This window comes from Prionailurus viverrinus, unplaced genomic scaffold (genome assembly GCF_022837055.1).
Source record: "Prionailurus viverrinus isolate Anna unplaced genomic scaffold, UM_Priviv_1.0 scaffold_49, whole genome shotgun sequence".
In the NCBI taxonomy this organism is placed as follows: domain Eukaryota; kingdom Metazoa; phylum Chordata; class Mammalia; order Carnivora; family Felidae; genus Prionailurus; species Prionailurus viverrinus.
The window spans coordinates 2356080-2378122 of record NW_025927612.1 but is presented as its reverse complement, the minus strand read 5'-3'; the positions used below and the strand labels follow the sequence as shown (position 1 = coordinate 2378122).

The window sequence follows — 22043 nt, the reverse complement described above, 5'->3', positions numbered from 1 at the left end:
ATATGGAAATTTAAAATTATGAAAAAACTGACTTAAGGAACTTTGGTATCTTTCAGATTTAACTACTCAATTGTTTGCTGATCTGTACTCCTTCCAAAGGGATTCTGTGTTATTTCTACAAACATAAGTTCTTGGGACATGCTGGTTTTAAGGTGAAGTAAACGTGCTTTACAAATATGTGAAAAGATACATGTTAACTTTAGAAAGAATAATGTGAAAAAAAGGTGCCAGGCCGCAGTTTTAACTTCAATGTTTTAATATCATGAAATACAACTACAAAACATTGTACGAGTATATTTTGTTCTCTACATGGAGATGGAATAATACATTTGTGTTTTTACCAGAATCTCTACATCCAGCGTTAGCCACTGTACCAACGGCTTTCCACAGGGATTTTCTAGTCTTTCCATGAGGTCTTATCATGAATAAAAAAAGCTCACAAATCTTTTCAACCACTGCAGATTTATATTTAGCTTAACATTTTTGTTCAGCTGCTTTGGAGAACTGTTAAGAAATACAAAATTGCCTTAGCCAAGAGTTTTGAGAGGCTAAAGAATTTTGTTGTTTCACGTTGGCCAAGATCTCCCTTATGTTGACATTGCAAAGACACTGTGTACTTCTATGGGGTAAGAAAAAGCGTCTCAATAGCCCTCTTACTACTTAGGAAGGCCAATTACCAGTTCCTTAAAAGTACAGAATATTATAATAGATAGCTATTGGCTAAGCAGCACTTCATGAAAATCCATTATATAAGACAAATAACAGCAACAGAGAGCCATAAAGCCCCACATGTACTAAAGAAAACAAGTTTGGAAATATTTAAACTAAGTGCTTTTCCTATCTCTAAACTGGTTTAACTACATCAAGTAAGAGTAATATCAGCCAATAAAGAAAAAGTAAACTGTGCTAGTGTCTGGAATTAGGTTCAAGAGTATACCTCACAGTTTTCAGCCATTCCAGCTAAGACTTTGTTTATGACCGACAACAACAACAAAAAGATGAAAGTAGCATTTACTTTGTTGGAAATAAAAAAATTAAAATACTGCTAATTTCACAAAATATTTGAAACTAACTTTGTTTTTATAATAAAATGTTTATCTTGTTTTTTAAAGTTTTAACTACCGCTCTTACTGTTCAAAAAAATCAGTCAAAGTAATGTCAACCTTTAGGGATAAACTTTGGGGTACTTAAAATAACATGTTTTGAAAACTGAACCACATTTTTAATTGCCAGCATTATGCTTTGGTCTTGGTAGAATCATCTTTGTTTCTTCTTTTTACATCCCAATTATAAACCCTGGCCATATCTGCAAGAATTGTCAAAGAAAATGCAAATGCAATTCTAAAGATAACATACGCAATGACTAAGTAAGTATTCACTCACATGTTGAATCAGAAATCGTGCACACAAAATACCGGTAACAGCTAGGATTGTGAGCTATCTTGCTAGAATACCATTTGCTAAGAAAATACTGGAACTAAATTCCACCAATACAAAGTCAAGGCCTCAAGTCAACAACTGTTTAGCATATGTAGCCAACTGAAGCCTTATACTTGACAAAACATGTCCTTGACACTGTCAACAGTTTTAAAGATAGCTCCTCATCCATGAAATTTCAAAGACTGTTGACACCATATCCTTACAGGCAATATTTAAATTAGTACAATTCAATTATCAATAATTTCATCTCTTACCCCCCCTTTGGTTTAATAGGACATTCACTCAATTTATTTTCCTTTCCACAAGCACCACCCTGTGTAGGCCCTCGCATATCAGTGATTTCTTTCATGGACTATGCCTTTGGTGTTGTATCCTAAAGTCACCAGTGTAACTCAGGCCATCTAGATTTTCTCCAATGTTATCCTCTACGAGTTTGATAGCTATTTCCCTGGACTTCTGTGGATCAAATCTCCACATCACGAGTCCCATCCCAGCCCCTGCTCTAGGCCTCCACCAGGCCTGCCTTCCGTCACCCAAGTACTCAGCGGCCGCTGTGTGCCGCGTGCCACATGCCGTGGAGAAAAGAACAGGTGCAGCTCCCACGCTTGCAGTGCTCCCGACCTGGCACAGAAAACCAAGTACTGAGTGCAAAGCGCTAAGTAAGCACAGAGAAACAATAAAACACCCTGAGGATCTGAACAGGTATAGAAATGATCTGATACTTGAACTGTACTAGGAAGTACAGTTACTTCTGTAGGAGTAACCCACAGAAACATAAATAGGGGGAAATTGTTCCAGGTGGGAGGAACAAAGTGGAAATGGCAGGGGGCAGTGAGGAGAACCGATTGGGGCTACTTGGAACCCAGGTGCACGGGGCGGGGTGGGGAGGCTGGGGCAGGAAGAGGTCAGGGGCACAAGGTAAGATGGTATGGGACACTTCACTCAGGGCCTCTGTGCATACCTTTCCTGCAACAGGGAGCCACTGAAGTTCTCTATCGCAACCAGAGGAGCAAAAATAGGATGCGTGACTCAGTAAATTCACACTGGAGATAGTGTGAAGGAGAGATGGGAGAAAAACAGACTATAAAACTACTTAGTCTAGGTTCTGGAAGGCCAAAAGGAGACAATGGACAGAGAGGTTTACAAGGGAAATTTGACAAGAATCTGGTGATTGGTTGGCTCTTGGTGATGAAAGAGGAGTGGAGAGCAACTCCCGAGTTTCTGTCCTGGGGAGTGTGTGGGACCAGTGTCCGCAATAGGAACCAGGAGAGAGAAGTCAGAAAGGAGAGGCACAGAGCTGGGTTTCAATACAGCTGCCCCCTCCCTAAGCAGAACACCTGCCTCCACCTCTCTTCTCTGCTCGTCTGAACCCTCTACTGCCTTTCAAAATAAACCAAGTTCTAACTTCCCCAAGTCTTCTTTGCACTAATTCCAGCTCATATCTCTTTCCCTAACTTTATATTGCCTTGGCGTGGCATACACGAAATGAACTTATATTTTGCTATGAAATTATGATGTAGCTTTATATATGTTTAGCTCTAACACAGCAAGACTCTGCCGCTCTTTTTTTGCACTGATTCCCTCACCATCCTGTGCCCCATACAGCTTAGCACAGTTGCAGCAACATGGGAGACCCTTAATAAATGCTTGCGGATTAAACTATTCAACTGGCTATGAAGGCATCTTGAAAAAATATTTGAAAGAAAAACGCTTATGCATTTTGCAGTTTCCAAACCTTCACAACTCAGGTCAGATTAACCTATCTACAAACTTATTTCAGTATTAGTTCCAAACATGTTATTTATCACTCTCATAAAATCTGCAACTTCAAATTAGCCCAGGAATAAGGATATTCTTCTCATCAAAGTAATGCAAATAAGAGTGTTGAAAATCATCTTTCTCTTTTCCTCCCTTTGCTTTTAGTTAAAGAAAGGATACTGACTTCTGTGGTAGTAAATTGATCTCGAAGAAAGTCAAGGTCTTCCTCAAGGGAATCAAGATTCTTTGTAGCAGTTGATAAATTCTTTTCCAACAATGCCTGGGCTTCATCAATATCATATTCAAGCATCACATTAGCCTGGAGAGAGAAAGTCACAACAATTACTCAACATTCACACAGTGTCTCACAGGGTCGGCAGGGGTTAGGCCAAATCTAGCTGCCCTTTCTTAGAAGTTTTCTTGGACTCCAGATATTCTCTATTCACTTATGCGTTCACACCACAGTGGCAGAGCTGGGTACTCGTGACAGAGACCGTGTGGTCTGCAGAACCAAAATATTTACTCTCTGACCATGGGGCACCTGGGTGGCCCAGTCGGTTGGGCATCCAACTTTGGTTCAGGTCATGATCTCACAGTTTGTAAGTTCGAGCCCCACATCAAGCTCTGTACTGACAGCTTGGAACCTGGAGCCTGCTTCAGATTCTGTGTCTCCCTCTCTCCCTGCCCCTTCTCTGCTCACACTCTATTTCAAAAATAAATAAACGTTAAAAAACATTTTTTTTAATATTTACTCTCTGACCTTTTACACAAAGTTTATTGATCCCTGGGTTAGAGAATATATTTACATACACTACATCATCTATTCCTCATAAACAACCCTGGTCAGTCAAGTTACCACCTTCTTTACAGCTAAGAAAATGTGGGCTCAAAGAGGTCAGGTTGCCTACACTCATATAGATAGTAAGTAAACAGGAGAATTAAGAGAAAAACCAGTGATCAAACATCAAATTCCATCTTTCTACAACCTCCATGATGACAGTATATTGTATTACATTTGAATCAATTTATTTTCTTACAATTTATTTAGTTTGAGAGAGGGAGACAGAGGGAGAGAGGGGATTCCAAGCAGGCACCACACTATCAGTGCAGAGCCTGACTCAGGGCTCCATCTCATAAACTGTGAGATCACGACCTGAGCTGAAACCAAGAGTTGGACACTTAACCGACTGAGCCACTCAGGTGCCCCACATTTGAATCAATGTAAATAGCTGTTTCTGGGGCGACTGAGTGGCTCAGTCAGTTAAGTGTCTGACTTAGGCCCAGGTCATGATCTCACATTTTGTGAGTTCGAACCCTGCGTGGGGTCTCTGATGACAGCTCAGAGCCTGGAATCTGTTTCAGATTCTGTGTCTCCCTCCCTCTCTCTGCCTCTCCCCTTCTTGTGCTCTCTCTCTCTAAAATAAATAAACATTAAATTTTAATTTAATTTAAAAAAAGAAAGTTGTTTCTGAGCTTAAGCTTAAGTAATTTAAGTTTTCAAATACATATATATTATGTAATTTGATCCAGTAATGGCAAGCTTTTACTGTCCCCTTCCTTTTCTTCAAATATTTTTTAATGATTTTATTTATATTTGAGAGGGGGGCGGGCAGAGAGGAAGACACAGAATCTGAAGCAGGCTCCAGGTTCTAAGCTGTCAGCACAGAGCCTGACGTTGGGTTCGAACTCACGAACAGCAAGATCATGACCTGAGCTGAAGTCGGACGCTTAACCGACTGAACCACCCAGCAGCCCCTATTGTCCCCTTCCTACCTCCAACAGATGTTAGGAGCAAAGACAAAGTGACTGTGTTGAATTCTGAAGCTCTGGTGTTACTGCCTACACTTAGAGATGCAGGCATTCTGGAGGTGGGGAACCAAACCTCCTCCAGCACTGAACTCTTCCCATCACCTGACTTACACTGGGCATTTCCTGAACCACTTCCCTCATCTGACAAATGGAATTTAAAAATTACTCAAAAGATGGTTGTAAGGATTAAATCAGACAGACAATATGAAAGTGTCTGGCACAAAGTAGGTGCTACATAAATAAATACTTACTGACTGAATAACCCAATCCGTGACAGTTAGAAAACTGTATACAAATTCGAATAGGACAAAAAAAAAATTCAATGGAAGTACATGTCTCTTAAATCCCAGACCCCAATCTCATTCCCGAGTCAACTGACACTCTTATTACTGTTTAGTTTTCAGAAAATCTCTACACTTTGGAGCTGTACACGTAGCTTGTTACTTTGTATGAGAACCTGCCTGGGGTAATGAGACCTGTGGACAGTTACCTGGCCCATCAGGAATGGCCTGGATGTCTGGTCAGGCGACTGAGAGGAGTAAGGCAGGAAAAATCACAGACAAGGCCTATGAAATTGTCTAAAATTGAAATATACGGTTTAAAAAATGGACTCCATTTTCAAGGTTTTTTAATCATCTTTTCCCCTTAACTTTAGAGAGAACTAATAAACTCTTATGGGGAAGAAACATTTATCGGAGGTTCAACAGTCCTTTCCATTTTACTTCTCTTGCTCTTCCTTCTGTTAGATTTAAACGATACAGCACGAGAGGAAGGGGATGAGGGTTTCAGGTAGTTCTGTCTTGACCAGGAGAGACCCGAGCATATTGTACAGCTCACCACACTCCTCACCTCAGTCCGTCTCCAGTACAGACCCCTTGAACTCCACCTCTGTTCCTTCCAGGGTCAAAGACAGATGGGCACTTTACCCAGCTCAAACAGTACTGCTATGCCGGGAAAACCATGCTGGTTTACAAATGTAAGCCAAGAAAGCTGTGGCCATTTCGGTTACTTACCCCCAACCACAGACACACTTTATCAGTAGGAGGAACTGAAGCCTTGCAATACAGGTTATCTGCCAGTAAGAATCTAGTCTCCAGTGAGCTGGTGGACTCCTTGGAAAAAAATGACAGTACTGTAAATAGGTCAGTTTAATTAAAAAGGTTATAAAAGAGAGATCACAGATCTGAACCTAAGTCACTGAAAACTGTACCATCACGCCAACTAAGTGTAGTGGCAATAGAAATGAACGCTGGAGCCAGACACCTGCGTGTGGGGGGGGATGGATTCTGGATCAGCTACTTACTACCTGTGTAAATTGAGCATTTCACTTGACCTCTCTGTGTCTCAGGTTCCTGGTCTGTAAAATTAGGAAAATTGTCCCTACATCTCTGAAGGCTGTAGCGAGCAGACTTTACACAAACACAGACACACACACACAACAGTGCCTGGCACAAAGTAAGTGCTATGCAAGAGTCAGCAATTATTACTTCATCAGTGCTTCATGCCCAACCAACCAGTTTTCTGAAGTTTCTTACAAATTTCACCACATGAGTTTATAGATACAGTGGAATACTACTTGGCAATGGGAAAGAATGAAGTCCTGCCATCTGCAAAAATGTGGATGGAACTGGAAGATATTATGCTGAGTGAAACAAGTCAGTCAGAGAAAGACAGATATCATATGTTTTCACTCATATGTGTAATTTGAGAAACTTAACAGAAGACCATGGGGGAAGGGAAGGGGAAAAATAGTTTCAAACAGAGAGGGAGGCAAACCATAAGAGACTCTTGAATACAGAGAAAAAACTGAGGGTTGATGGGGGTAGGGGTGAGGAAGAGGGGTAAATGGGTGATGGGCACTGAGGAGGGCACTTGTTGAGATGAGCACTGGGTGTTGTATGTAAGTGATGAATCATGGGAATCTACTCCCGAAGCCGAAAGCACACTATCTATACTGTAGGTCAGCTAACTTGACAATAAATGATATTAAAAAAAACTTCACCACATAAAATAATGTATTAGAAATACAGTTATCCTGTCAAGTAATAAATCATATACATATACACCTACATATAATCTATTAAATATAATATGCTTATAAAATTTAATCTTTATAGCCTCTAATGAGTATGGGATTAAGACTCAGCACATTTTCAAATCCAGTTCTGCCAATAACCAGCTATGTGACACTGGTCAAGTGTAACCTCTCTGTAATGGTCCCCTCAACTGTGAAATGAGAACCCAAAGCATAATTTCTAAGATTCTTTGCAGATCTGTAAATCTTGGACTCACTCCTTATTCTTAGGGAGAACAACAACAACAAAAACCCTTAGATGCTGTTACCTCAAAATAAGGTATTTTCTTTTTGTATCAAAAATAATTTTGGGGTGCCTGGGTGGCTCAGTTGGTTAAGTGTCTGACTTTGGCTAAGGTTGCAATCTCACAGTTTGTGGGTTCAAGCCCTGCGTCGGGTTCTGTGCTGGCAGCTCAGAGCCTGGAGCCTGCTTCAGATTCTGCATCTCCCTACCTCTCTGCCCTCCCTCCCATTCGTGCTCTCTCTGTCTCTCTCAAAAATAAACAAACATTAAAAAAATTTTTAAAAGAAAATAATTTCAAATTGCATTTAAGTTTTATGACTACTCCATATAAGTAAAATAATCCAAGATGTGTAGACCCTAAAATTAAAGCTGACTTGGAAAAACAAGCCACAAAGCCACATTTATCACAGAAGCACACTGCACATGTACATAAGAATCAAGGCGGCAGACTGGATCTACCAGCACATTCAAATACCAGTAACCAAGGAGTCAAGGAAGATGAATTTCTGCTGAAGTATTCTGGTTCATTCACATTTATAAACAAAAATGCACTTACTTTTTTCTTCTGCATGTATTTTAGAATTTCTAATGTCTGCTTAATTTCAGGAATCTGACCTTTCAGCCTGTGGATAAGAAAAAGGTTGACTTAGTGTTCTGCAGGCAAGAAAAACCCTAGGACACAGTCTTACTGGCTTTGCATTTTCTATCGATATCTTTTTGAGGACTGCTAAAACCATCCATTTGTCAAAACCCACAGAATATACAACACAACAGTGAACCCTAAGGTAAACTAGGGAGTTTAGTTAATAAAAATATATTATTATGTATTGGTTCATCATTCATTTATTTTTTAAGTTAGGCTCTATGCCAAAAGTGGGGCTTGAATTCACGACCCCTAGAGCAAGAACCACATGCTCTACAGATTGAGCCAGCCAGGAGCCCCTTGACTCATCAATTGTAGTCAATATCCCACTCTGGTGGAGGCTGTTGAGCTGTTGAGAATGGGGGATGCTCTGCATGTTTGGGGAGGCACAGAGTGTATGGGAAACCTCTGTACCTTCTGTTCAACTGTGCTATGGAGATGTGCTCCAAAAGTGCTCTAAAAATGAACATCTATTAAAAATTAATCTTAAAAACGAAACTACTAGCAACTGTCCCAAGTGACATCAATGTCACTGACAAGAAAATAAGAGATAAAAATATGCTGAAAACACTCAAAGTTACTTAGAAGAAAGAATGAAACATTTTTTATTTTGTTGGCACTGAAGGTTAGCTCTTTTCTGTGATGATTAGAGGCTGCCCAAGGTCATAAAATGTTTTGCATGGAAAAATGTGCGAATGTGGGGTCCCTGTCAAATCACAATGGAATCTGCAACAAAACAAACTAAGGATACAGAAACAAAGCCGTGGTTCTTTCAGAATGCATTCAACTAAACGTGACTGGAGATTGGTACGTAAACAAAATTTAAATGTGATGATGAAAATGTACTTATTATAGAAGTGTTGAATCACTATATTGTACACCTGAAGCCAATATAACACTGTATGTTAACTATACTGGAATTTAAATGAAAATTTGATAAACAAAGAAAATATACTTATTATATAAAGGAAGCCACAGCATGCATGAAGAGCAGCACGGAAAACTTTATTTTACCCTGTGCTACTGACCTGGCAAGAAGTGTGGTAGAAGAGCTTGCTACTTAAAAAAAACAGTATCGATACCATAATGTCTTTTTTTCAACATTTATTTATTTTTGACAGAGACAGAGCGTAAGCGGGGGAGGGGCAGAGAGAGAGGGAGACACAGAATCCGAAGCAGGCTCCAGGTTCTGAGCTGTCAGCACAGAGCCCGACATGGGGCTCGAACTCACAGACTGCGAGATCATGACCTGAGCTGAAGTTGGACACTTAACCAAATGAGCCACCCAGACACCTAATACCATACTGTCTTGATGACTACAGCTTTGTAATACAGCTTAAAGTCTGGGATTGTGATGCCCCCAGCTTTGCTCTTCTTTGCCCACATTACTTTGGCTATTTGGGGTCTTTTCTGGTTCCATACAAATTTTAGGATTGTTAGCTCTGTGAAGAATGCTGGTGTCATTTTGATAGGGATTGCACTCACTGAATGTGTAGATTGCTTTTTGGAAATAAAGTCCAGTGAATAATCTAGAAACACATACTTAGCATTTATGTTTTTTACTTAGTTTGAAGGATAATGCTTTGTGAACTCTTTACAAATTGAATATGGATGTTGTAGATCTTCCAATTTTGCTTACTTTTGTATTCTGTGTTGATATAGGTAAATGTTAAGGAGCTATATTTGTAAAATATCTGATACACATACAACATAAGAAGAATGTTCAGATAAAGATTTTTTGGTCATGCCAATGATTTCTAGCATATATTTTGTATGTAAAAATATTACATGTTATACATAAATTATGGAGCATATATAAATCAATCAGCTGCAGCCCCAGGCAACTTAGGAACCTCATCACCCCTCCCCAGTCTGCTCCATCCCAAGAGATAGCAGCTCTCCTGAACCATATGCTTACAGCCCCTTTTTCTCTTTTTCAAGAGTTTCATCACATTTACGTACATCCCCAAATAATATATTCTTTGCAGGTTTCTTGGCTTAATACAATCTCGTGTTATATGTGGTTTTCTTGGGTTTGCTTTTTTAACTCAGTTAGGTTCCTAAGACTTGTTCATTCATTTTCAGCTGTGTAACATTAAATTCTGAATATAGCACATCTTCTTTATCTACTCTCTTGCCAGTGGACAGTTGGGTCAGTTCTACGTCATTGTTATTATATGAACAACAGAAATCTCTAAGTTCTAGGAATGGGTAGCGGAGTGAGAAGGGAGATGGAGGCTTAGAAGGGAAGCAAACCAAATCTTCAAAAGGGGAGTACAGCTAAAGGAGAACTTTCTAGGTGTTTTCTCCTCCATCTGAATTGCTCTGGGTGAATCACCTTACCTACTCTGTCATTGCTACGGGGTGGAAAAAGAGTAGAACTGACCAGAAGCATAGAGGTCAGGCTGAGGAGCTGAGAAGACAAATACTGGTCCCCAGTCATCCCCTTCCCCTCACTCCTACTCCCAGGAGTGATGACACCAAAGATAGCCAAGGGCGGAGGAACTAAAAGAATCCTCAGAGACCAAGTCACCTGGTTGGGGAGAAGGGACATGTGTCCAATGGTGGTGTCCTAGACTATAACACTAACAGCATTCTTCCTACCCCTACTCACCAGGAGGGGCTTAAATTACTCCCACCTCCATATTACTCCATGACTGGCCAAAGTAACTGGTATCCCTGAGGGAATGTGAGCTGATGGGGAAAAGAAATGATAATCTGATAAACACAACTACAATAAAAAAAGACAATTAAATTCAACAATGTCCATCAGATGAAACAAAATGAAATACTAAAAGATTAGATTATCAATAAGTATTTAAAAATACCTCAGAGAGCAAAAAAAAGGATTATTGGTAATATGAAGAAGAAACAAGTAGCTATAAGAAGAACCAACCAGAATGACTAGGTATAAAACGTAATGGCTCAAATAAGGAACTCATGGACATCCATCTAATCGCCAAAAGTCAAATTACCAAAGTCAGAAGAGAGGAAATAATAGAGAAATGGAAGGCAGAATTAGAAGCATCAACATCTATATTGACAGGAATCCCAAAAGGAGAAAAAAATTAACAGAAAAAAATGCAAAAAATGATAATCACAAAATTTCCGGTTAAAGAACAATAAAAGGCATACAATTCAGGTGTTAGGAGATTACCACAAGAGAATTATGAAATACTAAAGAACTTCTATACTGAAGGTGAAGTTAAAGACAAATGACAGGCTGCAAGGAACCATTTACAGCATATGTAAAGACAGAGGTTAGTATGCAAACTACTACATAGAGCCATCTGCTGCAAAACAACTCAATCGTGCACAAAAAAATCGTTTTTGTTGCATAGCTGATATCAGAGGTGAGGGAAGTTCCAGAAAAAAATTAAAGGGTAAAAAACTGGAAAAGGCTTTGGGTTGAGCAGTGAGACCTACAGAAAAGTAAGCATCATGAGTCAGGTGCCACTGTGGGCTGCAGACCTAAGCCTGCCCTCCACCCCCCACCCAGCAGCTCAGTGGGGGAGCTCGCATATTAAGTGCCAGAACAGGAACAGGCTTGTATACAATAAACACTCCTGGCAAAAGCAAAATCCTCTATGGATAAAGGCAAACCACACAGCTATATCCATACTAAAAGAAAGCAGACATACAGCTCGGTAAGAAAGACAAAAGATAGCCACACACAAATTCCAGTGAATTAAAACAAAAGAGATGATGATATCAAAAGTACCCAAAAAGAAAAATTAGTTTATCTGAAAAGAAAGGCTAGGTTTAAAACAATAACCTTATGTTGTTTCCATGGAACACCCTTAAATAGAAATAATAAACAGGTAGACAATGAAGAGACAGAAGAGATTCATCAAGAAAATGTTACCCGAAAAAAGCTGGAACAGCTGTAAGCATTCAACAAAACAGACCTGAAACAATAAGCATTATTTTATATAGGGTTAAGTTCACCAAAACATAGTAATTCTCAAACTGCATGTGCCTGATAATGTAGACTAAAAAGGTTTTAAAAAGGGATACAAATTGTCCCAGGTTCAGAGAGGAGACCGGCCCTCCCACCTGTAACCGTCCCAACAGCCAGAGAAAACACACACCCTGTTAGCTGGAAGGCAGCGGAGAGCCACTGAGGGTGGCAGGGACCACAGGGATGACCCCTGCGAGGGAAGCAACTTGGAAGTGAGCTGATCTCCTGCAGCTACTTTACCACATAATAGGTAGGGGATGCTTCTCTTTATAGAAGTATACCAGCTTATTAATAAATTTAAAAATAACTGAACTAGAACATCATTTTGCAACTCACAACGAATGGATCCAGCATGGAGTATCATAAAAAGAGACAACTAGATACTATCTACCTCTTAATGGAAAAACGTTACACAAACCTATGAAGCAGTACTGTCAAAAAACCACAAAAACCCTGAATACAATTAAGACCTTAGATCCAACTACCAATTTATAGTATTGAGAGGACAAAGAGAGAGGACAAAGAAACATGCTAGAAAGTTTCACAACTGCTTCAAAATTTAGCAACATACTTCTGAATAACCCATGGATTATAAAGATCTAAATGTGAAAAGATAAAACAAAACTTAAAGAATAAAACATGAAGAGGATATCTTCATGAACCTGGGATAGGCAAGTATTACTTAAATAGGATACAAAAAAGCACTGACTAGTAAGGAAAAAGATTGTTAAACTGCACAACATTACAATTAAATAGTGCTGAGTCAAATACTATGTCCACAGTATATCCACTAAAAAAAGAAATTGAAAGCCTACCACACACCATACATAAATTTCTAGATTAAGACGTTAAACGTAAAAAGCAAAATTTTAAAACTTTTATAAGAAAACATAGAAGTTTGTCTTTTTAAACACAAATATAAGGATAGGATTTCTTAAGCAAGACACAAAAAAATATTAAGGGAAATTTTAATCGAAAACATTTAAATTAAGAACTACTCATCAGAAGAAACCATAAGAAAAAAGACATCACAAAAGGAAGAAAAATTTCTCACCCATATAACTTAAAAGGATTAGTATCCAATATACAGTTGACCTTTGACAATGCAGGGTTGACAAAATTCCCCCATATGGTCAAAAGTCCATGTATAGGGGTGCCTGGGTGGCTCAGTTGGTTAAGCATCTGACTATTGATTTTGGCTCAGGTCATGATCTCATGGTTCGTGGGATTGAGCCCCGAGTCAGTCTTCTGTGCTGATAGCACAGAGCCTGCTTGGGATTCAGTCTCTCCTTCTCTCTGCCCCTCCCCTGCTTATGCTCCTTCTCTGTCTCTCTCAAAATAAATAAATAAACTTAAAAAAAACAAGAAAACATATATTTTTAAAAATCCACATATAACTTTTGACTCCCTCAAAAACTTAACTACTAATAGCCTGTTGACTGGAAGCCTTACTGATAACATAAAAATCAATAAACATGTATTTTATATAATATGTGATATGTATTATAGACTGTATTCTTACAGTAATACCTGACGTTTTCTTATTTTTTTCCAGTATTTCCAGGCTATGTGGTTCATCTGTGAGTTTTTTTCAAAAGGTCACACATCCTCAAAAATTTTTTATAGATGTATGTGTGTATATATATATATATACACACATATATATATACACACACACACATATATCATACACATAAACACACACACACCCTCTTACTCCATTTTCTATTTCCTTTGCATTTATTGCCTTCTAACCTACTGTATACTCTAGTTCTGTTTTCTGGTTGGAATGCCAGCTCCATGAGGACACAAATTCTTATCTGTTTTGTTCACTGATATATACTAAGTATTTAGGATGATGCCACATATTAGGTGCACAATAAATATTAATTCTATTGAACTGTGTGTTTACTATCTACATTCCACTAGACTGCAACATCTCCAAGGGCAGGGACTGTCTGTTTTGTTAACTGATATACCCCAAATGTACCTAATTAGGAAGACTGCAGGTGCACACTGCAATTTTTATCCCTCACATTCAGGCCTAGAGCATATATAAACCTGGAGTGAGTACCCTACTATACCACACAGTACTAGAGTTAGCAATATAACTTTGATACACAAATTTCCTCCTCACTCCCAGGGCTTGATCCTGAGGCCCATTTTCTTCTCTATCTATAACCTCCCTGTGGGTGACCTGAAATCCAATGGCTTTATTCTTCTTTTTAAAATGAAAATAAACTTTATTACAAAATCGGTATGTGAGAGGCGCCTGGGTGGCTCAGTCCATTAAGTGTCCAACTCTTGGTTTCAGCTCAGGTCATGATCCCAGAGTTGTGGGATTGAGCCCTGCATTGGGCTCCATGCTGACAGCGCAGAGTCTACTTGGGATTCTCTCTCACTCCCTCGCTCTCTACCCTTCCCTCACTCACGCTACCTCTCTCTCTCTCTCTCTCTCTCTCTCTCTCAAAAATAAACTTTAAAAAAGCAGCATATGAATATTGTAGAAATTTAACAATACAGATGACCAAATTTCTAAAAATGCCATATTCCCACCACCCAAAGATTATCACTGTTAATACACCATTAGTGTACTTCCAAATATTTGTGTACATACACAATTTTTTTCCAAAATGAGAGCATACCATAGTGTTTTCTATCCTGCCTTTTTCTGCTAACATTCTCTATCTGTTCATGTCAATAACTTCTCATCTTATTTAATACACAGCCCATATTCAAATTACCCTGTCACCAAAATCAAATGAGAAAATATGTCTAAAGAAACTTTTGCACTTTAACATAAATGGCACCTTATGCCCAGGTGACCCTCCTTCCTTTAGTCTGCCTCCAAAACTCATACCCAGCCTTCAGAATTCTACAGAGCCGTATGCTCTTCTTGGAAGCTTCCCCTGAACCTCCTTGCCCCCCTCCAGATCACACCTCTCCTTTGCTAACTCATTCCTTTGCACCGAAGTATCTTGACTGTTATACTTTATGTACTTATCTTATTTACATATCTATCATGCCACTAGACTGTGTCCCTGTTGAGAGCAGATACTGGACCTGATTTCACCCAAACAGGATCTGGCACCTAGTCGGAATTCCATAAATATTTAACTGACAGAAGAATGCTGCGTTTGTGCACAGCAGATATCCGCAAATATTTACTACAGTGAACTGACTTTATAAGCTACTATAAAAATACAGGGAAATAAACAAGTAAAAGCAAGGATCCATTTGTCCTATGCCTATTAGTTATGAAATTTCAGGAAAATCATAACCTCTATGCATCTCTCATCTCATCAGCAAAATAAGGATGAACTAGAGATTTAAGATGTTATGACCCTAGGTGCTTTGGAATAAGGTCTTCAATATTCATTCTATTATGTTTTCAAAACCATCTTTAGACTAATAACACCAAGTACTGGCAAGGATGTGAAACAATTGGAACTCCCATACATTGCTGGTGGGAGTGAAATGTGGTATAGCCACCTTGGAGAACTTTTGGCAGTTTCCTCACAAAATTGAACATTATACTTACAGGTCAGCAATTCTAACCTTAGGTAATTACTCAGAAGAAGAAAACATACACATGCACAAAGACTTCAAACGCAATGGGGAAACAACCTAAATGTCCATTGGCAGGCAAATAGATAAAAATAGATACAAACTGGATGGAACTAGAGGGTATCATGCTAAGCTAAATTAGTCAGAGAAAGACAAATATCATATGACTTCACTCATATGAGGATTTTACGATACAAAACACATTAACATAAGGGACTCTTAAATATGGAGAACAAACTGAGGGTTGCTGGAGGGGCTGTGGGTTGGGGGTGGGCTAAATGGGCAAGGGGCATGAAGGAAGACCCTTGGGATGAGCACTGGGTGTTATACATAGGGGATGAATCACTGGAATGTACTTCTGAAATCATTATTGCACTATATGCTAACTAACTTGGATGTAAACTTAAAAGATAGATAGATAAATAGATAGATAGATAGATAGATAGATACATACATACATACATACATACATACAACTCAGGCAACAACAGATGTTGGTGAGGATGCAGAGAAAGAGCATCTCTTTTGCAATGCTGGTGGGAATGCAAACTGGTACAGCCCCTCTGGAAACAGTATGGAGGTTCCTCAAACAATTAAAAATAGAACTACCCTACAACCCAGCAACTGTACTACTAGGTATTTATCCAAGGGATCCAAGTATGCTGTTTTGAAGGGACACATGCACCCCCATGTTTATAGCAGCACTATGAACAATAGCCAAAGTATGGAAAGAGCCCAAATGTCCATTGATGGATGAATGGATAAAGAACATGTGGTATATAGATACAATGGAGTATTACTCAGCCATCAAAAAGAATGGAATCTTGCCATTTGCAACTACGTGGATGGAACTGGAGGGTATGATGCTAAGTGAAATTAGAGAAAGACAAATATCATATGACTTCACTCATATGAGGACTTTAAGATACAAAACAGATGAACATAAGGGACGAGAAGCAAATTTAACATAAAAACAGGGAGGAGGGCAAAGCATAAGAGACTCTTAAATATGGAGAATAAACAGAGGGTTGCCTGAGGGGCTGCGGGGGGGATGGGCTAAATGGGTAAGGGCCATTAAGGAATCTACTCCTGAAATCACTGTTGCACTATATACTAACTTGGATATAAATTAAAAAATAAATAGCACATCACATAGAAAAAAAATAGATAAAAATTGTGGTACATACATACAATGGAACAAGATTCAGCAGTAAAAAGAAATTAACCCACTGACACACACAAAACCATGGATGACTCTTAAAAGCATTATACGAAGTGTAAAAATCCTGACATAAAATAGTAGTTACTACATGCTTTCGTTTATATGAAGCTCACAAACAGACAAAACAAATTTATGGTGAAAACAATCAGAACAGTGGTCAGCTCTGGGAGTGGGCAGGACTGGCCAGAAAGGGGCAGGAGGGAACTTCCTACAGTGATAGGAATGTTCTACATATTGATCTGGGCAATGGTTACAGAAGTGGATCCATCTGTGAAAATTCATCAAACTAAAATTCAAGATCTGACCTTTTTTTTGGAGAGAGAGAGGGAGAGCGCGCGCGCATGTGAGCAGTAGAGGGAGAAAGAGAAAATCTTGAGCAGGCTCCACACCCAGTGCGGAGCCCGAGTGGGGCTTGATCTCACAACCTAAGATCATGACCTGAGCTGAAATCAAGAGTCAGATGCTTAACTGACTGAGCCATCCAGGCACCCCTGGACATTTCATTATGTGTAAATTATGCCTTAATTCTTAAAAAGTTTAAGCCATACAAGATTAACCAAAAAGAAAAAAAAACCTCTTGTAAATTTTTACACTTACCTCCTTTTCTTTTGAGCAAGATTGAGCTCCATAAACTTATACTTCTGGTACTGTTCATCCAGCTTCTTCAGTACTATATCTGCAGTCTCATTCCCAGGCTGTTTCATGAAGGAATCCACATCTTCCTTTATTATCAAAAATAACACATGACAAATTTTAGAATTTATACCTCCTAGCTGATTTTTGAGTGCTTCAACTTTATCTTTAAAACAGAAAAGAAAAGAAGCTTGTATTTCCTTTCTCCAAAGGCTTGTTTTTAACTAAAAAGTAGTTATAAAAAGCATTTCAGACATTGCACATACATTATGTATCCAATGTATTCTTCCTCCGCCTTCCTCTTTTTATTTATATATAGGGAAAGAAAGATGACCTTACCTGCTTTATGCACCCCCAGGTGGCCCTAGTAATGAAATGAAAATGGTAATGAAAATTACCAACAAACACATTGCCTAGTCACATGCCCCAGCCACAAAACAACTCAGATTGTATGCCAAAATTATCGACTAAGTTTTTTTTTAATGTAGGCTCCATGTCCAACATGGGGCTTGAACTCATGACCCTGAGACCAAGACTCACATGCTCTACCAGCTGAGCCAGCCAGGTGCCCCTCGACTAAAATTTTTAATTCAACAAGTTCTGCCACTGAAATCATGTTAAATATGGTCATTTGGTTCCCAAGGCAAGCCACAAACACCTCCTTAAGTATCAACTGGTCAAAATAAAATAAACCTGAAAGGCAAACGGAACAATCTTTTGTAACAGGAATAATTACGCAAAAAAAAGTAGTCAAACTGAATAGCATTTTTTAAAACGTATACTACATCCTGGTCCTTAAAGAAAAGCTAGTTAATTAAATAAGGATCAAGAACTAGATGAAAATATATGGAAGCTTTAAGCCAATCCTACTGGAGCTTTCCAGCACTTAAAAGAACGTTTTTCCTTCACTGTACGTTAAATTCAACTACCTTATGGTTTCTGCAATCTCTAGATCATTACTCTTATCCATGCTTACTAGCTATAAGGGAATATTTCAGCTAAAGCAAGACAAGAAGCAAATGAAAAAGAAACACAGCAAGGGAGTGAACCATGAGGCCATCAAAATTATCGGTCTAACACAGCAAAAGAAACTGAAAAGGTGAGGCTGGGGGCAATGGCTGAACTGTGCATGTAAAATGGAGACACATCTTCCTAGAAGGGTCACTGCAGGAAAGAGATCTAAATTAAAGTTTCTAGCACATGGTAAACGTTACTAGGAGCTTAGAGTCTAGCAAGGAGAATTAACTGTAGCAGCACAGCATTGTGGCTACAACACAGGGCCTGCCTGGTTTGAATCCTGGCTTCACCACACACTAGATGTGTTCACTTCGGGGAAGCTACTGAACCTCTCTCTTTGCCTCAACTTTCTCATCTGTAAAATGAGAATACCTTTTCCTCACAGGGGATTAAATGAGTTAGCATATGTCAAATGCTTAGAAGAATACATGACAGGTAATAAGTGCTCAACAAACATTAGCTATGTGTATAATACAATCAGCTGAGGGAACTGATGAAAGTGCCAAGCATTCTGTCTTGGGGTAGTGGTAGTGCTCAAGCAAAACTACAGAGAGGTCCTATCTGAACTAGATGTTGAGAGATTAAGAGGTCAGCCACTAGGCAAAGGGGAAAGAGACAATTCCAGCAAAGAAAACAAACTACTGCACCAGTGGGAATGGAGAAAAGGATGAGGTCTTTTAACCAATACAGTATACTACCTCCTATCATCAAAGAAACTAATACATATTCAGCATCTACTTGGAATACTGAAAGTACATATTGCTTCCCACGGCAACTAAGCATTGTTATCCCTATTACACTTAAAGCCACTGGGGCTCAAAGCGGTAAAATAATATGCTCAACATGAGGCAGTAATTGGGAAGTCCAGGCAGGATTCAAACCCTGGTCTGTTTAGAAGCCAATGTTCTTTCTACAGTACATGTTATTCAAATAATACATAAAAATTAGGCTGCTTATATATTATATTAGATTGCATATATATTATGTCATACTGGTAGAAAGTTAAAGGTCTAGAAAAAATAACCCATAGCAGTTTTAGGGGGAAATGGCATTTTAAGATAAGACTTTATAAAGTGTCAGATAAAGTGTATCCTCTGGAATTAGATTTTTGAAGTCACCTCTCGCTGAGGACCAAGAATGCAGTGTTCAAGGCACTGTGGAAATTGAATTCAACGTCTAGTTATGAGATTATACTACGTGTCAGGCTCTGTGCTAGGACTAGGAGAAATGACACTGAGCCAAGATGACCACCTCACTTTCCTCCCACTGGCAGAGCAGAATGTATAAATAGTGGCTCTGGTGCTCCACAGACTGCCCAAGTTCAAATCCTCAGTCACCTGCTTACGCACTATGACTTGGGGCAAGTTACTTAAGTACCCCAGTTTCATCATCTACAAAATGGAAATGATAATCATACTCGCCCCCCCAGAGTTCTGTAAAAGCATCAGGAAAGCGCCTGGCAGTCAACAAATTTTGTCTCTTGTCACCATTAGTTGGGAAATGAATGGAAAGAAATAAATGGTACAAAATAATAACAAAAGAAAACAACTACAAAATTGAATCACCAAATGCAACTATGCAATAGAGTGTATATAAAAGTGGTCTAAATAAAGAATAAATTGGGTCCATCGAACGATGTACGATATCATTAACAAAGAGGTGGAGATACGGCAATATAGGTACAACCCAAAAGGTCGAGAACACTTCATTAAGACTTTACAGCAGCTCAGTCAGAAGTGAGTGAGGAAAGACGGAGGATACTGGGCTGAAGGCCAGTCGGGTTCTCTCTCACTCAGTTTTCAAAAACCATTTCTAGAGCAGCCTGATGGAAGAACAGTGTTGAAAGCATCTAGTTGCTTCTCTCTGGTTGGACTTCCGTTGAACTCCCTGTTCTGTGAAGCCTCCAAATTGCATTCCCTGCCTCCTCTCTCAACTCCACACCGTTAATTCTCTTCCAGCGTTAGAATGACGTACCTAAAACCAAATATGACCACATCGTGCCTTTCCGTAGACACTTTCTAACGACAGCCCGGTGCCTACTGCACACAGCCTCGATTCCTTAGGACACACGAGGCCTTCGCACTCGGCCTCCACGCTACTTTCCCATCGGTGTCTCCTTCCACTCCGGCCAGGCGGCAGGCCACTGCGCCCCTTCAACGCACCGGTAAATTTCCTACTGTCACACCTGGGCACCAGCTGTTCTGCCTACTCATTGTACCCTAAGTCACCAAAACCGCCGGTCGCTCCAGCCTGCAGGCTGAGTCTCTCTCCGGCTTCTCGCCGCCTCCCCCTTTCCCTTTCCCAGCAGCAGAGGGTGAACACCGGCACCCGGGGGGGGGCGGCCCCTCAGACCGCCCCGCCCCGCCCCACAGGCCTCACGCCCGGCGCCCCCTTCCCTTCACCGACCGCGTTTCCCCGGGCGGGTCCCGGCACAGTTCAGCGCGTCTAGGCGCCGAGGGGACAGCGGACGAAGGGCTCCCCCAGGTCCATCACCTCCACTCCTCCCCCCGTAGTCAAAGCCGGACTGGAGGCGAGAAAGGAAGGGGTTGCCCGCGGGGCCTACGCCAAGATCCTGAGGACCAGCGTGCCTCTTACCACAAACACGGCCTCAGGAATCCCCAGGTGGAGCCGCCGGCCGTTCCCTGCGGCCACTTCTCCTAATCCACAACCGTCCTTAGCGGCCGCCATCTTGGGAAAGCGAGCGCGCGACTAGCCGCCTCTCAAGCCGCCAACCGCCGGTGGCCCCTGATTGGCTCGCTCACAGCTGCAGGCCCGCCCCACTCTTGTGAATCTGCGCGTTCATAGGCGCGCAGGAAGTAGCTCCGCCTTCTCTCGGAGGAGGAGGTGCCCAACCTATGGGTACCGATTGGCTGCGAGCAGGTGAGTGACAAGTGACGAAGTGTCGCGAGGGCGATGCCGGCTTTGCGGGAAGAACCAATGCGGACTCCGGGAAAGAGGGGTACAGGGGATTTTTGTGGGTGGGAGGACTCGAGGGCCCTTGGAATCAGAGGTCCAACTGGAACGCCAGTACCGCGCCAAAACGGGCAGCACCCTCCAGAATGGTCTTTGAAGCGACTCGATCCCCCTCTCAGCTTCAAGGTGAACCAGGGACTAGACGCCATCGGGGAGCCTTGGTCTCGGTGACTTTCTGGTCCCACCATCCCAGCGAGCTTCCTGGCCCTCAGAGGGGACTGGTTTTGTGCCTGCTTCGGTATGGAGCCGTTGGCCCGCTTTTAATAAATACCCAGCCCATTGCACCAACCTTTCCCAAAAGCCACCTTTGATCACAATCTTGCCACCCCAACTCAAACGTTTTCAAAACTTCATGTTCTACATACAAAATCCTAAACTCTTCCGAGGCTTCCAGTCCTAAGGCCTTCCCCAATGTCGTCCGCCACTACAACCCTTTGAAAGCAAGTGCGCTATACAGACCTAAGTAATTATTCTTTGGTCTCCTTTCTAACAACTAACCACCCTGCTCCTTCCTGCCTTTGCTTACATCGGAGTGCTTTCCAGTGAAGCGATGCTCCATCCATTCACACAAACCCTACCATGAGCCAGCTCGTTGACGAATAAAGGATGTTAGTTTCTCTTACTCAGTGGGGATACATATGTAATGATAATACTGATTAACATTTATCAAAGGCTAATTATGTGCCAGTCACTGAGTATGTG

The 22043-nt window shown here is 40.6% G+C and overlaps 1 protein-coding gene across 1 annotated transcript; it reads right to left on the bottom strand.

Annotated features, from left to right (window-relative positions):
• Positions 1-238: 238 nt before the first annotated feature.
• VBP1 (VHL binding protein 1) lies at positions 239-21096 on the bottom strand. The gene is made up of 6 exons (XM_047847643.1): positions 20964-21096; positions 17316-17440; positions 7882-7948; positions 6021-6119; positions 3379-3517; positions 239-1306 (listed from the first exon to the last, which is right to left on the bottom strand). The coding sequence occupies exons 1-6, from the start codon at positions 21054-21056 to the stop codon at positions 1236-1238; spliced, it is 594 nt and encodes a 197-aa protein (XP_047703599.1). The 5' UTR covers positions 21057-21096; the 3' UTR covers positions 239-1235.
• Between the last annotated feature and the right edge of the window lie 947 nt (positions 21097-22043).

What these genes read in the sequence shown, in the direction of transcription:
- VBP1 (XM_047847643.1), bottom strand. Translation starts at nt 21,056, where the DNA reads ATGGCGGCCGCTAAGGACGGTTGTGGATTAGGAGAAGTGGCCGCAGGG. An exon ending in AAGTGTGTCTGTGGTTGGGG is followed by an intron (nt 3,518 to 6,020) that starts GTAAGTAACCGA and finishes TTCTCTCTCCAG; the next exon opens with GCTAATGTGATGCTTGAATA. An exon ending in ATTTACTACCACAGAAGTCA is followed by an intron (nt 1,307 to 3,378) that starts GTATCCTTTCTT and finishes CAATTCTTGCAG; the next exon opens with ATATGGCCAGGGTTTATAAT.